This window comes from Schistocerca piceifrons, chromosome 3, assembly GCF_021461385.2.
Source record: "Schistocerca piceifrons isolate TAMUIC-IGC-003096 chromosome 3, iqSchPice1.1, whole genome shotgun sequence".
NCBI lineage: Eukaryota > Metazoa > Arthropoda > Insecta > Orthoptera > Acrididae > Schistocerca > Schistocerca piceifrons.
This window is the reverse complement of record NC_060140.1, coordinates 740,622,393-740,637,124: the sequence shown is the minus strand read 5'-3', so window position 1 is coordinate 740,637,124 and position 14,732 is coordinate 740,622,393. Positions and strand designations below refer to the sequence as shown.

The window sequence follows — 14,732 nt, the reverse complement described above, 5'->3', positions numbered from 1 at the left end:
ATCCTTCCTACAAACACAAGCTTTTCTCAACTGTGCCTGTGGGAACTCTCCCTGCAACTCTTCCGAAACTTTTCCGTAATCCTCCTGGCCTCAACCTTCGTTAGTCATTGTCCTTCACCCACGTATCCCGTTCCTTGTTCCCACTCCAGCACTACACAGCCTTCTATTGCGTCAACACACTGACAGTCATTTTACTTCTACCTTCCCCCCACCCCCACCGCCTACCTCCACCCCCTACCCCCACCCCACTCCTCTGCACTCCTTCTAACCTTCCAACCTCACCTAGCTGCTCTGACCTCTCCCCATCTTATCAGTCTTATCACTGTATGCGCCCACAAGCAACACTTACCGTCCCCTACCCCTACCCCTACCCTGCTATCCCTCCCTCTCCCCACCCAAGCTTCCTCCTTTACTCCCACCACCCAGATTGCTTTTCCCATTGTGCATTGTTGCTGCTCACAGTCTGGCCTCAGCAACCGGAGACAGTGGTCATGTAAGTATGTGTTGCATTTGCATGAATACATATGTGTGTGTGTGTGTGTGTGTGTGTGTGTGTGTGTGTGTGTGACATTGACTACTTCAGAAGAGGGCCTTTTGTCTGAAACATTACTTGTTTAACAGTCTTTTTGTTGTGTCTACCTGTGACTCAACATCTCCATTATACGGCGAGCAGCAGTCTATTCCTTTCATACTTTTTCCTTATTCCATCCTGGATTTTCCGTTGTTTGACTGGTATAAATTATCAGCCTATAGTATGAAACACTTAGATACACAAAACAAAAACACAGTGAGGTATTTTTTTTTAATTTTATTTATGTATTTATTTTTTAAACTATACTCAAACATCATACAGGTTTGCAGAAATCAATTAATGTAGTGCTGATGGGCTAGTTAATACTGGAAATCACAATTTATTCATGACCAGAACCTTGTAAATTTTCAGATTCACAGCTTTGACTGTGGACAGCACTTTCAGCTTCATTCTGGCCTGGGGCTGAATTCTTTTCAGGTATGTTTTTAGACCACTGCAGCATCTGAATGTCATGCCGCATTGTTCCATAGTACGTGGTCTTGCACAGTTTCTTTTCATGGTTGCATGTAAATATGTCAAATTACTAAAATAAGATACGACTCACAATACAGTGTCTTACAAAGGAAGACATTCTGCCATATTGGATTCAAATTGCAGTGTGGAAACACCAGAGAAGTATTTCTGTCATCGTACTGGATCTTGCTGGAATTGTTCAAATGTGAAACAGAAATATAATGGAGTTAACCCATTTTTTTCACAGATCAGGATTTACATTCATTTTAAACACATTTCAGACTATTTTTAAGCGTGAGAAGATTATAATTAGAGTGCTACTGGAATCAGTTAACATTCATATTTTGTTAAAAAATTTAATTGTCTGTCTTTGCTAATGAGCTCCTCAAATTATTTAGCTACCAAAAGAGGACATAGGACATGTTACTTAAGATAGAAGTTGGTAAAAACACATTACCAGTACAGTTTTATGGCAAGAATATGCCCCATAAACAATCATTGTAGCAAAACATTCTGGAAGATTAAAACTGTGTGCCAGACTGAGACTCGAACTCGGGACCTTTGCCTTTGGCAGGCAATTGCTCTACCCACTGAGCTACCCAAGCATGACTCATGCCCCATCCTCACAGCTTCACTTCTGCCAGTACCTGGTCTCCTTGCAGTTGCCCACGAAAGGCAAAGGTCCTGATTTTGAGTCTCGGTCTGGCACACAGTTTTAACTTGCCAGGAAGTTTCACATTAGCACACACACTGCTGCAGAGTGAAAATCTCATTCTGAAAACATCCTCCACGCTGTGGCTAAGCCATCTCTCCGCAGTAGCCTTTCTTCCAGGAGTGCTAGTTCCGCAAGTTTTGCAAAAGAGCTTCTGTGAAGTTTGGAAGGTAGGAGAAGAGGTACTGGCATAAGTGAAGCTGTGAGGACAGGGTATGAGTTGTGCTTGGGTAGCTCAGATGGTAGAGCACTTGCCTGCGAAAGGCAAAGGTCCCGAGTTCGAATCTCCATCCGGCACACAGTTTTAATCTGCCAGGAAGTTTCACATGAGTGCACACTCTGCTGCAGAATGGAAATCTCATTCTGGAATCATTGTAGCATCTGATATTTAAAAATTGTCTCCTGGCAGTGTCTTGTTTGTAGTTCAGAAAGGAGGTGAGAACACAGCCACAAACATGGCTGCCCATTCACTAACTGTTTTAAGGTGATGGTTTAGGATATTTTAGATATATTAAACATGTAATGCCATGTACTCATTACCTTGTTATTCACTGACAGTTAATAGTAGCCTTCCAAGCTGTTTTAGATTCCTTATTTTCCCAGCAGATATAACTCTGGATCTACGGAACCTGGGTATCCCATGGACTCTTCACTGTTGGATGCATACATTGGCAACAGCACACGAGCAACGTCTAGACAGTGTTATTGATCAACTGCTGCAAGATTTTCTTCAAGTCTGGCCTGATGATTACTCCACTCAGTTTGTTGATGAGTGTTTGCCTCTGCTGTTTAATATATTTAGGTTTAGTAAGGTAAAATATGCATTTAATTACAGTATCTAGTGAGTTTTTAATACACATGCAGAACAAATATTCCTTGTCAATTAAAAATGTACATTAGCTGGTAAAAAATATGTGTAGCATAAAATTTTGTCAGATTCAACAGAATTACTTCCTTTTATCAAAAAGTAGAACATTCCGGGTTTTTAGCATTACATTCATTATATTGCACTGTGTTTTCAAAGTACTGTTACATACATTCCTGTACATCCCATCTACAGTATGTTGTGGATGGAAATGTTTTATTGGCACATAGCTGGGTTGTTAATTTTTCTTAGTTTAAGTTTCGTTTTTTCAACGACAACAACGGGGTTATGATAAGTTCTAACAGCAGCACCCACATACTATTTAGGCAGCCTCCCTCTCTGTTGAAATTCTTGACACGTTTGCTACTATTATCTTTTTAAGCAAACATATACTGGGTGTTACAGAAAGGTACGGCCAAACTTTCAGGAAACATTCCTCACACACAAATAAAGAAAAGATGTTATGTGGACATGCGTCCGGAAACGCTTAATTTCCATGTTAGAGCTCATTTTAGTTTTGTCAGTATCTACTGTACTTCCTCGATTCACCGCCAGTTGGCCCAATTGAAGGAAGGTAATGTTGACTTCGGTGCTTGTGTTGACATGCGACTCATTGCTCTACAGTACTGGCATTGTTGGTGATGTCTTGATTGGGCCCCATATTCTTCCACCTACGCTCAATGGAGCACGTTATCATGATTTCATATGAGATACTCTACCTGTGCTGCTAGAACATGTGCCTTTACAAGTACGACACAACATGTGGTTCCTGCACGATGGTGCTCCTGCACATTTCAGTCGAAGTGTTCGTACGCTTCTTAACAACAGATTCGGTGACCGATGGATTGGTAGAGGCGGACCAATTCCATGGCCTCCACGCTCTCCTGACCTCAACCCTCTTGACTTTCATTTATAGGGGCATTTGAAAGCTCTTGTCTCGCAACCCCTGTACCAAATGTAGAGACTCTTTGTACTCGTATTGTTGACGGCTGTGATGCAATACGCCATTCTCCAGGGCTGCATCAGCACATCAGGGATTCCATGCGACGGAGGGTGGATGCATGTATCCTCGCTAACGGAGGACATTTTGAGCATTTCCTGTAACAAAGTGTTTGAAGTCACGCTGGTACGTTCTGTTGCTGTGTGTTTCCATTCCATGATTAATGTGATTTGAAGAGAAGTAATAAAATGAGCTCTAACATGGAAAGTAAGCATTTCCGGACACATGTCCACATAACATATTTTCTTTCTTTGTGTGTGAGGAATGTTTTCTGAAAGTTTGGCCGTACCTTTTTGTAACACCCTGTAGATCATGACCCACACACACAGACCTTTAATTTTTTTAAAGTTAGTTTTCAGCATGTTATTCTTTTTTTATACAATGTAATACTACCACACATAAAAATTCATTAATAATTTGAACTCTAGATGGCATAAAAATAAAAGTTTTTGGTAGCATAGGCTGCAGAAAAGTGTGTGTCATTTAATGATAATAGTGTTTCACCTACTGTGTATTGTTTGGTCAACTGAAATGAGATGAATGCCATGATTCCTAGATCACCATTGATGTTAATCTATGATATAACTCTGAATGTTTCCTTCTCTGCATTGTCTTATGATACTGCATCATCTCAATATACAGCTACAGTCTGTTCATCATAAGAACAATTCTGATGTAAACATTACACTGTGTGTTCTTCCATGTTTGCTATTACCTCATTGCCTCAGCTGTGTATAGTCAGATATAATAATAATCTTACTTTTTTGTGGCAGCATAGCTCGGCCACACTACTTCTCCCATCTCTGCTTCAGTGGAACCGCCATCTTTGACACTGATGAGTAGCTGATCAGCAACACAATGTATGAAACCGTCCAAATGCCACATTTTGTCTTCTTATTGACAGTGACATGGGATGGAGCTTCATGCATTAATTTAAGCACATATGGTACCTTAAATGTTGTATTATTTATTGCAGTGCATCCTTTAACTTGGTTCAAAATAAGATCTGTGAGGTTCAAATTGCAGTGGTTCAGTAGTAACATAAAGACACTGTGACCTGCAGACTGTGCTGTTTATCAGTAACATGCTGATCTACCATCTAAAGCTTCAAACTGTTTCAATAATTCAAGCTTAACCACTGTTTGATCAACATGTGCTCCTTTTCCTATGAGTCAGGTTACAATATCTTTCTTCCTCAAAGATTTTTGTGGCCTGCACTCAGCCTGCATTTGAAGGACCCAAGCCATCCACCAAATTTTAGTTTTCAATGTCTTTCTCTGCCATTTTTAACAAATTTTAGGATGCATCAGTGAAACAGCTGTACACACTTCCTTCTCTTCCAATAAATAAAACTCCATTTCTAGTTACCTTACCTATCGACTGGACATAAAACTTCCTTCCTTGCCTCAGGTATGCGTGTATTGGATAGTTCCTGTTGTACTCCATTATAGCTTTTAACAATTCAACTATGAGAAATTAGCTCTCAGCATTAAAAAGCATTTTTTTTCTCTCTAAAATGACATTGTATCCTTAAGTGGACCAGCTAAGATACACAAGCTCACATTTGCAGTTTGGAACATAAATTGTACCTCTTAAAGTTTTCATTTTAATGAATAATTTACTAAGCAACATTAGTGTAAATTTTCTTCGTTCTAGGGTTTCAAATTCAAAATATAAAAAATTATTATTTAATACATAGTAAGTATAAAAATCTATTCCTCTTTAGGTACCACTTTCTCAAAAAGTACAAAAGCTATTTTTACAACAATGAAAACAATCAATTATTGATAAAATTATTTAATTGGGTGGATAAAAAATCTGCTCACGAAGTGGCAGCAGAACACACACATAAAAGGCTGTTATGATTGGCAAACTTTCGGAACCAGTGGCTCTTTCTTCAAGCAGAGGGGTTGAAGGGGAAGGAAGAAGAGTGAAGGAAAAGGACTGGAGAGGTCTAGGAAAAGGGGCTGATTTTGGGAAAGCCACCCGGAACTGCATCGGAGGAAATTTTAAAATCTCAAATCTCGTCCGATGCAGTCTCCAACAATCAATCTTTTCTTCTCATTCTGTATGGTAAGTCTCTCTTGACCTGTGGTTCTGCATGACTTTCCCAAAATCTACCCGTTTTCCTAGACCTCTCCAGTCCTTTTCCTTCACCCTTCTTCCTTCCCATTCCCTTCTGCCTGAAGAAGGAGCCACTGGCTCCGAAGGCTTTATGTGTGTGTTCTTACACCACTTTGTTAGTAGATTTTCTATGTATCCAGTTAAATAAAGTTATTTTTATGATACATAGCATGTGATTTTCGTGATACACTCCTGAGAAAAGAAGAACTGTGTGTTTAGCTTAAATAGTTCATCTGTTTTAATATTTATTATTTGATAAAGAAATTATTTGAAAAGTTTATACTGTTTTTCTCTCACAGACACCTTATAACATTTAAAGTATTAACTTCGGTATTAGGTGTTACAATACACAGTATAGCATGTAGACTAATTTGTATGTGATAAACTTTCTTACCATTCAGTTTAAAGCTTTTAGGCTTACATCTTTCAGGCAGAAATCTTTTTTATTGCTTGGCAGATGACTTCATGAATCTGAATAATTTTAGGAAATAAAACATCCTCAAACACAAAGGAAACATTGATTTAAGGCTTTAATCACATAGTACACAAATGTAGACAGACGTAAGAAGTAGGTTCATCTCCAACTCGTTCTGTAAGTACTTGAATAGCCGACCAATTACATCAGGGGACAGGGAGGATGCAGAGGTACAACAGCTAAGCTATAAGGGTAGGAGAGAATGTAGAAGCACAAATGATTAGGTGTTTCTTGCTGACCACTGCCAACTAAGAGGCATTTGTTACACATCAAATGCTACAGTACAAATTTCAGTCAGTAACATAGATTTGTAAATTTCCATTGTAGAGCCAATCAAATATGCTTCTCGTTTGTAGCAAAGAATATGAAATTAAATCAAAGCTGTTGTACAACATAATAAGTAGGAGAAAAATGGCCATAGTGATTGCTGAGGCTGGTAACAATCAGCAACGGAAAATAGCCAACCAGTTCTCCAAATGTGGCTGACATGCAGAGCTGGTTTGTAGGAATTTTGTAGCCCCTTGTGATAATTTCTAGCACCCCTTCCCTACTTCTCACACATGCAAACACTACTTTATAGTATTTTATTCACATTGACATTCCTAAAAAATGTCTTACTTTCACATAAACCATTGTCTTACTCAGTACAATGAATACGCCTCAATACATGAATGAAAGTAAAATGGTTGTAGTGTAACGCATGTTCAATTATCCAAAATTTTATTATGTGCATCAAGATAAGGTGATATTGCCTGAGAAGTATAAATGGACATGGTATTGAAATAATAAATCCAACAATGGATTTGCACAGGGAAGTGGGCGACATTTGGTGGCAGTTTTCATCTTCTCATTTGATTCTTGATAAATTGGAAGAAGAAAGTTCCAATACAATTGAGAATGCTTTCATTAATTTACTTCACAGAAGTTTTGATTGATACATTAAATACGGAATTTTGCTTGTTGAAATTTTCAATGGACACAATGGCACGGAGGTGTGACATAAAACCATCATTATAATAATTGTCGCAGATCTTCCAGTTATTTCCAAAGAAATGAACTGAAAACTTATTTGCAGTAGTACCCTTCATAAGAATAATTTGAAAATCTAACTACTGTGTAAAACAGGAAGTTTCAAAAAATTTATTTTAGGTGCTTCAATGTAAAAAGACACCCTGAATTTTATGAAACTGGAATTGCTAATCTGATTCAATTTGGAGCTCTTCAAAATTTCACAACTGCATTAAACATATCTGCCACTGTGATTATTGTAGGTGAAATATTGTACATTATCAAAATACTAATTGCTCAGTGGGGGAGTGAGTGTGTGAGACTTTTGTGAGGAAAAATGCTCTGACTAATGATTTCCAAAAGCATCAGGCTGTCACAGGGTGATGGGGTGATTTGTCCAAGGTTATTATATATGTTTTGTCAGTCTCCCATACAATGCTGCTATAAGATGCAGTCAACCAGCAGCTATAGTATAAATTGCACACAACGTAACAGGGTTTCGTGAAAGCACTATATAGATCTTTGTATTCAGGTGTATTACTTAGAAGCTATTAATTTGTTTCTGTGGTGGCATACAGACAATACAACAAAATTTTGCCATGCTGCTATAATACCATAACTATCAGATCTCTGAAGTTGTTAGCAGTTGCAAATATAAGACAGTATACTGATTTTTATCAACATGTGCCTATCAGAACTAGGAGGCCAAAGCTCATATTCTCCCAGACAAGCAATTAAACTACATGAGTTGCCACAAAGCCATTCTATCGGTTAGTAAATATCTAAACAGTCATACAATATCAATAACGAACTAATAAGTACAGTGTAATTTCCCTGTTTTTGATAGTAAAAAAAAGATCTCATCTGTACCATACACATAATAAAACTGTAAATGCCATTGTTTCTATGTTTAATTGAGAAAAATCACACCAGACATGCCTATAACATCAACAGAAGCCAAGTAATTGGTTTTTCAAAATTACCAAAAACAATTCTGATGTAAACATTACACAGTTTGTTCTTCCGTGTTTGCTATTACCTTACTGGATTTTATTTCCCAAGGAGCCTCAGTAGTGTATGCTCACATATAATAATAATCTTACACTTTATGTGGCAGAATAGCTCGCCAATACTACTACTTCCATCTCTGCATCAGTGGAACTGCCTTCTTTGACGCTGAAGAGGCTGATCAATAACACAATTTATGAAACCATCCAAATGCCACATTTTGACTTCTTGTTTTGTTATGTATTGTTCTGCATGACACCATTTCCAAATATTCCATTTCATTAAAAGGCACCAACAGTTTTTCCTAGCCACAATCAGGGAGGGGGCTCTCTGCAAAGCTCGTATCTGTGTACTGCATCACACACATGGGTGGCACGCCCCTGCCACCTGTTCATAGACAGCTAAAGTGGTTTCAATCAGTTATATGGTATGAATGCTTAGTGTAGTATGTGCAACTAGCAGCTGAGTATTGTAAGGTGAGGAGCAATGCTTCTTCTTTTTCATCTTCTCCTCCTCCTCCTCCTCCTCCTCCTTTGCAATTTTCTCCTAAAGTAATCTGGAATTAATACCTATGATTATCAATTTGAGTAGTACAATTTATCGTTAGTATTCTCTAAAGTTGCTTCCAGTGGCTGCTTTTGTATGGAAATGTGTATCTTGACTCACTATGAACGAATGAGCATCACAAATGGACAGTGTCTGTTTTCAGTCAGATTTCATTCTTTTTTCTCTTCCGTTTGTAGACAGTTTGTACATAGAGACAGGAAAAAATTGTTTTATTTTATATACAAATTAATTGTTATTTTTTGAGAAATTCTGTGTTGTTTTAGGCCAATTTTGGTGATATTTTTGTCAAATTTGTTCATATTTTCCCTGTGCTAATTTTTTACCAATTTTGGTATTTTTTTCCTTTTCTGCATTTTTTATTTTTTTCCCAAGTTTGGTGCTGTTTTTGATGTCACATCATAGTTTGTTAAACAAGAAATAAACTGTCATCCTAAGATCATACACAAACCTCAACCTTGGAGAATAAAGAAGTCAGAATGCAATTTTAGTATTGAATAGCTATCAGTTACAAATATTAGTATATTGTCATCCTCAGATTTCTAACATTTTTTTTTAAATGGGAAAATGACAAAATTTCCCAGTATTTTGCAGTAACATCTAATTTAGCATTATTTTGCTAAAAGTTGCCAATTTCATCACTTTATCATTATGCAAAATTTTTCTGTCCCTATGTATACATAATATTTGTGTAAAAACCAATTGCTTCTATTTGCTGGCGAAGGAAAATCTTGTCATCAATTACTCTGGGCTTGGTGTAAGCTTTGACATCCTTTTCAATCCCCTCCAAAGAGTGTCAGTTAGACCCCAGAACATACTTCTATTGGTGTTGTTATACTGTGTCTCAAAACCTAACACTAACCAGATTCAATATGAGAAAGATAGAAGACAGAGGAAGGAGAAGGGGCGATAGTATGCAGGCAAAGTTTAACAACCTACCTTGGCTGGATGCCACAGAAATATAATGTAAACTTTTATTAAGAATGTTATTAAACACCTAAGACTGGCTTAACAGAAGCAAGATCTGTTTGCAGTGTTGGAAAGTTATTGCATTCTGTATTCCTGTACAAAAGTATGCATCCAGATGATGCAATAATTTGTAAACAAAAGCTTCAGAAACAGAAAGACAGTGCAAGCAACGGCCTATGAAGAACTCTTGTCACATCTAAAACTATATCAGAAGAGATGATTATGTCATCCAAGGCAATGACATGTCCTTCTTGTTTAATGTTGAGAAGTGCCACTAATTATTCAGTGTAGCAACTGAAACTTATAAACACGACAGCAACTTTTATGTGAAAAAATAAACATTGTATAATAAATGGTATGTGGAGGCTGCCATTACATCAAAATTGTCTTGTTTCATATAAACCAAACTAAAGCACAATGTATAAAACTACTGTCTTGTCAACAAACACAAGTAAGAAAGATAAGCAAGAAATAGACAAACCGCAGCCAAAAGTGCGCTTACCTTATGTGAAAAATGCTACTGGTCGAATAGGCAAACACCTTCGCTGCGTTGGGGTGCAGCCTGTCTTCTATAGTGGTCATAGGAGCCAGGATGTGCTAGGCTCCACTAAGGACAAGGTGGATGAATTACACATTGCAGGCGTTTACAAGGTGGAATGCGAATGTGGAGAGGCATACATCGGCAAGACTGGTAGGCGAACAGCAATGCACATTTGGGAACATGAGCACTATAGTCGTCTGGGGCAACACAACAAATCTGCAGTGGCAGAACATCAGCAAGACTGCGGAAAAGAAATAAAATTCAGCGAAACCTGTGTGTTGGCCAAGCAGCCGGTTATGACGAAACGCAAAATCAGAGAGGCCATCAAAATACTTAAACACCCTAATAACATGAATAGGGAGGATGGACTCAGGCTTGCCCCACCTTGGCTGCCAGCAATCAGAGCCCAACAGACCACACTGTCAACATGAGGCACAAGCACTACTGGCAAATAACTACCGCCGCGCGACCAACGTGCAGCTATTGGTAAACAGAAGCCAACTTCTCATTCAACGGTGACCACCAATCATGGCTCATAAACACAAGAGCCAAGAGACGACAGAGGTTACGTTTTCCCTCCATCGCAATAACCTATTAAAATGAAGTTCCCTCTCCTTCTTCCTTAAGTGACCAATGAAACTAACTACCCTTTTAAAATTATGATGTAATGGCATGCACAGCGAACTGTAACAACAAAATATAAAGGACACTGCATAGCTAGAATGCACGATTAGACCCAGAAGAAGGCTGCTGCAGCTGTGGCCAAAACGTTGTTTTTTCTCCAGAATCAGTAGTTTTATATATTTTGACGTGGTACCATACCCAGAAAACTTTTATGTCGAATGATGTTACTTATCTAATGAAAATTGAAACCTTTGATAGAGCTACCCTTCAATAAAATTACAAAGACAGTAAAGCTGGGCAGTGTTTATGTTCAGGAGTTGTGTCTTGAGTACAAACAAAAGAAACACTTAGATTAGAAAATATTACTTTTAGTATCCTTTCTCATACGAGAGGGGCAGCAGGTCACTCACACCCATATGTTGTAAAGAGGGAAGGAAGCAAAGATGGTTGGAGTACTGTTTTCTATTTTAAGTGTTTCTGCCAGCTTTACTGTGAGTTGCACCTCCTGAGGTTTAGTACTGGCCATCCTTTATAATTTCAACAATTATCTCTACTGATTTTTCCTTATCACAGAATTAACTATCCTCCAACAGAGCTGAAATAAAATATTGTGTGATAACTCTTCATTCAAAAGCTGTGGGTGCTCAAATTATATGATCAGAATTAGATTAATTAATATTAAGACAGTTGTACAGTTGATTAAATACTGACAAAGTTTCAAATTAATTGTACATTGTCAGTGGATGTTCTTTTTTATCCCACACTAGACTCAGAATCTTGCATTATAAATACCATAATCCTCTGAATTCTACATATGAAACAATATGTAACTTTCAGTTGTATTGTGATATATTACTTTGTGTAAAGGTAAGCTGAGGCCTAAAATACAATATTTCCTCAATGTTTTTAAGTTTTTGAACAGTGATGGTACTTCAACTTTTGAAATTTTCTAATTGCTAACTTTTCTTGTATTTTTTACAGAATGAAGGCACAATATTATTGTTAGCTGATATATTTTCAACATGCTATGGCTGGGAAGCAATTAAAGCCATTAGAGATACTTCTTTTTCTGGTGGTACAAGAATAGACCCCAAGTTTGTAAATAATCCAGAATTAAGTGACGTGCAGTTCAGAGTGGAAGGACGGGTGTTTTATGGACATAAAATAGTACTTGTCACATGGTCACCAAGATTCAGAGCCATGCTTAGTTCTAAACTCTGTGATGGAAATCCCCCAGTTGTGCATATAAATGATATACGATATCACATATTCCAGGTACAGCAGCAATCACACTAATCAGAAATAATATAATTCTATTAAAGGCATATGGTAATTTTGTTTGCATAAAAATATGGCCTGAAAATGTGCAAAATTAATTAAAACTGGATAGTCATTCCCATTAATATATATTCTTTTTGTCTTTGTATTCTGCAGTTAGTGATGCAGTATTTGTATCACGGAGGCTGTGAAGGTTTACGAGTAGAGCCAGCAGATGTGCTTGAGCTTATGGCTGCTGCAAACTTCTTCCAACTTGATGGCTTGCTGAGATTTTGTGAAGCACAGTGCTCTGGAATGGTTGACCTAGACAACATTGTGTCTATGTATATACATGCCAAGGTAAACAGTTTGTATTTTAATACCTATGTTATAGTTCAAAACGTTTGCTCGCTTCTTGATTCCTGCCACTGCTGCTTCTAGCTTTCCTGATTTAGCAAATTGACTGCTGCATGCATAGTGATGGATGTTTCACTGCCTCACATCAACAGGTGTGAGTTTCTGTTGTGAGTGCCAGTGGGCACACGATGTCAGGTGTAAGGCTTTGCTGTGGCCACCAGGGGCCTTGTGGCGGTCAACATGTTAACAGTGCTTCCATTTGATTATTTATGTCCCTCTAATCCTCTCTCATGCCACTTGTATGCTGTTGTTAGGTAATTGGTAGCTTAAAAGGTGCTACTATGTTAGATTAAAAGGAAATTAACAGTTTCAAGAATTATTAGTACCAATTGCAATTGAATGCAGAAAATTTTTCTTGAAGGTTCTCCAGAAAAAAAACATTTACTGTAACAGCTCATATTCATCATTAAAGATACTCTGTCATCTTGGGCATTATGAATGAAGACTACATATTTCTTCCAAGAGATTTATCCTCTTTCTTTTGTTACCATAACATATACTTTGGAGGTTTCCTTCAACACAAGTACTCATTAAGAACAAGAAAGTGTTAGAAAGAAAACAAATTCTGGAAACATCTTACCACTAAAATTTAAATATTAACAGCATTTCTTGAGGAGACGTTGTGATGCCTTTACTTTACCCAACAACTCGAATGGTTTCAGTTTATAGCCACTGAGCCAGTTAGCTTAAGATATACTGGCTGATGGCCTTACATCACAAACTGCTACTTTATTAGAGTATGACCTATGACTACAGGATCATTACTGCCCCCACCTTTTTTTTAAAAAAGTTAGTTGTATATATATCATAAATTTTTGCTGCTTTTATTGGGTAACTTTACCGTCCTTAGCTAACCATATTTCACACCTTCTGCCTGTAAAATAGCATACACACTATAAATAAGTATTTTGTGACATCATATTTGAGTAACACTTAATTACACCTCTGCCCTGAAGCACATTTAGCATATTATCTGGCAATTCCGCATACTACTCTATTATTTATATTTGCTGCATTCAACAGAAGCTGACAACTATGATATTCTTTAATTGTCACCTGTTGAATTCTTTTGCGTTAGTTGTGGTGCTACTACAACTGTATTATTACAATTTGTCTAACTTCACACTTGACATAATAAATATTTTCATTAACCAAATGAAGCCTTTTAATTTTCAGAGGTTCAGTTCTCATGGTCACCTTTTAAGATTTTTAATCGAACAATTCCATAACTGATGCAGATACTTCCAAACTCATTGTACTAAAAAATCTGAAGCCAACATTTCGTTCTTGTATGAGAGAGGCTGCTAACAAATACCTATCTGTATATTACAGACTGTCAGCCAAATATATGTGTCCGTAGTTAAATAAATCCTCTATCGAATATTTTACATACATCCAACCTGTTGAAGGAAGTCTTTTTGGCTTTTTTTTTTAAATCCTATTTTGGCAATAAAAACACAATTGCAGTAATTATTAATTACACAGACTAGGCCTGTAATTCCAGATAATATAGCTGGTACAATGGGATGTACCCTCTGCCACTTACTTTAAAGTGTAGATGTAGCTTTCTCGAGACCTAAACTGGAATTAGCATGTGCCTTCACTCTTGACGTGAGTCCAGCACTACCAACTCCATACTTTGCAAGAACAACCAAGCCTGCTCATGAAACTTACCTCAGCTCTCAGTGTTCTCATTGGCTTCAAAACTGCACATTTGTCTTCTCCATGTTGTGGAGCTCAGGATATGTTGCAGATGTTTGCCAGAAATAAGAGATCTGTCATCAATTTTAAAGACTCCTGGCTTATTCAGTCAGCAGACTCCACACACATTATTTGAGGTGATGAACATTTCATAATAATTGCCAATATTGCACAATACTTTGAACATAAGTGAACTCTACAAAAATATCTTTACATTCTGTAACATGATTTCAGCCGTAAATAGAAATATTAAATAAGGTAGGAAGATTTTTCTGTTTGGCAAAAGTGACAAAAAGCAGATTACAGAGTACCTGACAGCTCAACACAAAAGGTTTTGTCTCAAGTACAGATAGTGTTGAGGGTCAGTGGACAAAGTTCAAAACCATCATACAATATGCGTTAGATGAGTATGTGCCAAGCAA

The 14,732-nt window shown here is 37.4% G+C and overlaps 1 protein-coding gene across 2 annotated transcripts in view; it reads left to right on the top strand.

Moving 5' to 3' along the window:
• LOC124788028 (ankyrin repeat and BTB/POZ domain-containing protein 2) overlaps positions 1-14,732 on the top strand; it is a 644,871-nt gene that overhangs the window by 613,656 nt on the left and 16,483 nt on the right. For both annotated transcript variants that reach the window (XM_047255090.1, XM_047255089.1), the window contains 3 exons: positions 2,361-2,569; positions 11,917-12,210; positions 12,370-12,552. In XM_047255090.1, coding sequence (XP_047111046.1) covers positions 2,361-2,569; positions 11,917-12,210; positions 12,370-12,552 — 686 coding nt within the window. The remainder of the gene's footprint in view (positions 1-2,360; positions 2,570-11,916; positions 12,211-12,369; positions 12,553-14,732) is intronic.